At 31.5% G+C, this 1,300-nt stretch overlaps 1 protein-coding gene across 1 annotated transcript in view; it reads right to left on the bottom strand.

Moving 5' to 3' along the window:
* The window catches only part of Phum_PHUM039200 (uncharacterized protein), a gene marked incomplete at both ends in the record, with an annotated part of 6,884 nt that overhangs the window by 3,918 nt on the left and 1,666 nt on the right, over positions 1-1,300 (bottom strand). Inside the window, 4 exons of the mRNA XM_002423088.1 lie at positions 27-82; positions 161-298; positions 393-540; positions 628-958. Coding sequence (XP_002423133.1) covers positions 27-82; positions 161-298; positions 393-540; positions 628-958 — 673 coding nt within the window. The remainder of the gene's footprint in view (positions 1-26; positions 83-160; positions 299-392; positions 541-627; positions 959-1,300) is intronic.

The raw sequence follows: 1,300 nt of genomic DNA, 5'->3' as shown, positions 1-1,300 counted from the left end.
CTGGATCTAAAACTAAACTTTGTAACCGAGTGGAAGGGAAAAATTGTCTCTGAGTTGGAGAATGAAGTTGATGATTTTGTACCTGTAAAAAAAAAAAAAAAAAAAAAATTTAATGAAAGGAATCACCAAATTGTAACTGTTACGAATATTTTCAAAATACCTGAGAATGAACATTAGAATGCGGGCTGGGAACTCTAGATTCCTGAGAAGGACTGGCACCAAATGGAAATTTTTCCAAATGCCGAGACCGCAAAGACAGACTAGGTGAAAGCGTACAAGGACTGGTAGCTTGAGGACTCTGTTTGACAACAGCAAAAATATAATTTATTAACATCAAGTAAGTAATCGTATTGAAATGGTAAAAAAAAAAAAAAAAAAAAAAAAAAACTTACTGTACTAAACGAACTACTTGGATCTTCTTGATCCAGTGGGGTAGGCAAAGGAGAGGGAAAATGAAAACTAGTTAGATCCGGAAGGGATCCAGTGTTGTTTCCTATAGGTATTTGAACCGCTCCAGGCTCATTATGAGATGGATGAATACTAGAAAGAAAAAAATAAATAAATAAAATTATTTTCATTTATTTTATTCTATATGTTTGATAAAGGAAAACGTGGAAAACTCCATACTTAATTCCAGGTACGAGGGAATCTTCATAACAAGATCTGGGTCTTTGTTCTGGAGATTTATCATTAAATGAAATTCCTAAAATTTGACTATCGTGGTGTTGTCGTCTTTGACCAACTTCTTGAGTGCTCTGGTGAAGTGCGCTATCAGAATTTGTACGTCGCCAATTGGTATCCGGTGGTGGTGACAAATAAGAACCACCGTAAGGCGATGTATCGATTCGTTTTTCGATAGGTCGAGATCTCATGGGGCCTACTCCGACGCTCCGACCCCTATCCCTGTACACGACTTGACCATCGGTTCTACCACTTTTATTTATATCTTCGAAATTTCCTAAAGTGCTAACGCGATCAGTCTGGAAATAATTAAAAATAAAATGTATAATTTTAAAATTATCTTTAAAAAAAAAAAAAATTCACGTAATCGCCAACATTTGAACAAAAAAAAATTTTAATTGCACAATTACGATAATTTTTACGAGTATTTTTCTTTTTCCATTGAAATTTTTTTTTTTTTAAGACTTTAAAAATTTAATTATTATTATTATTATTATTAATCATACTATTAATACGAAATATAATTACTTTCTATCGTAAAAAAAAAAAAAAAAAAAAAAAAAAACGTTATTACGTTACATTAACTATCACAAGTTCAAATGAAAAAAAAAAAAAAAAA

The sequence above is a fragment of the Pediculus humanus genome, genomic scaffold (assembly GCF_000006295.1).
Source record: "Pediculus humanus corporis 1103172107384 genomic scaffold, whole genome shotgun sequence".
In the NCBI taxonomy this organism is placed as follows: Eukaryota; Metazoa; Arthropoda; class Insecta; order Psocodea; family Pediculidae; genus Pediculus; species Pediculus humanus.
This window is presented reverse-complemented; position numbering and strand designations above follow the sequence as displayed.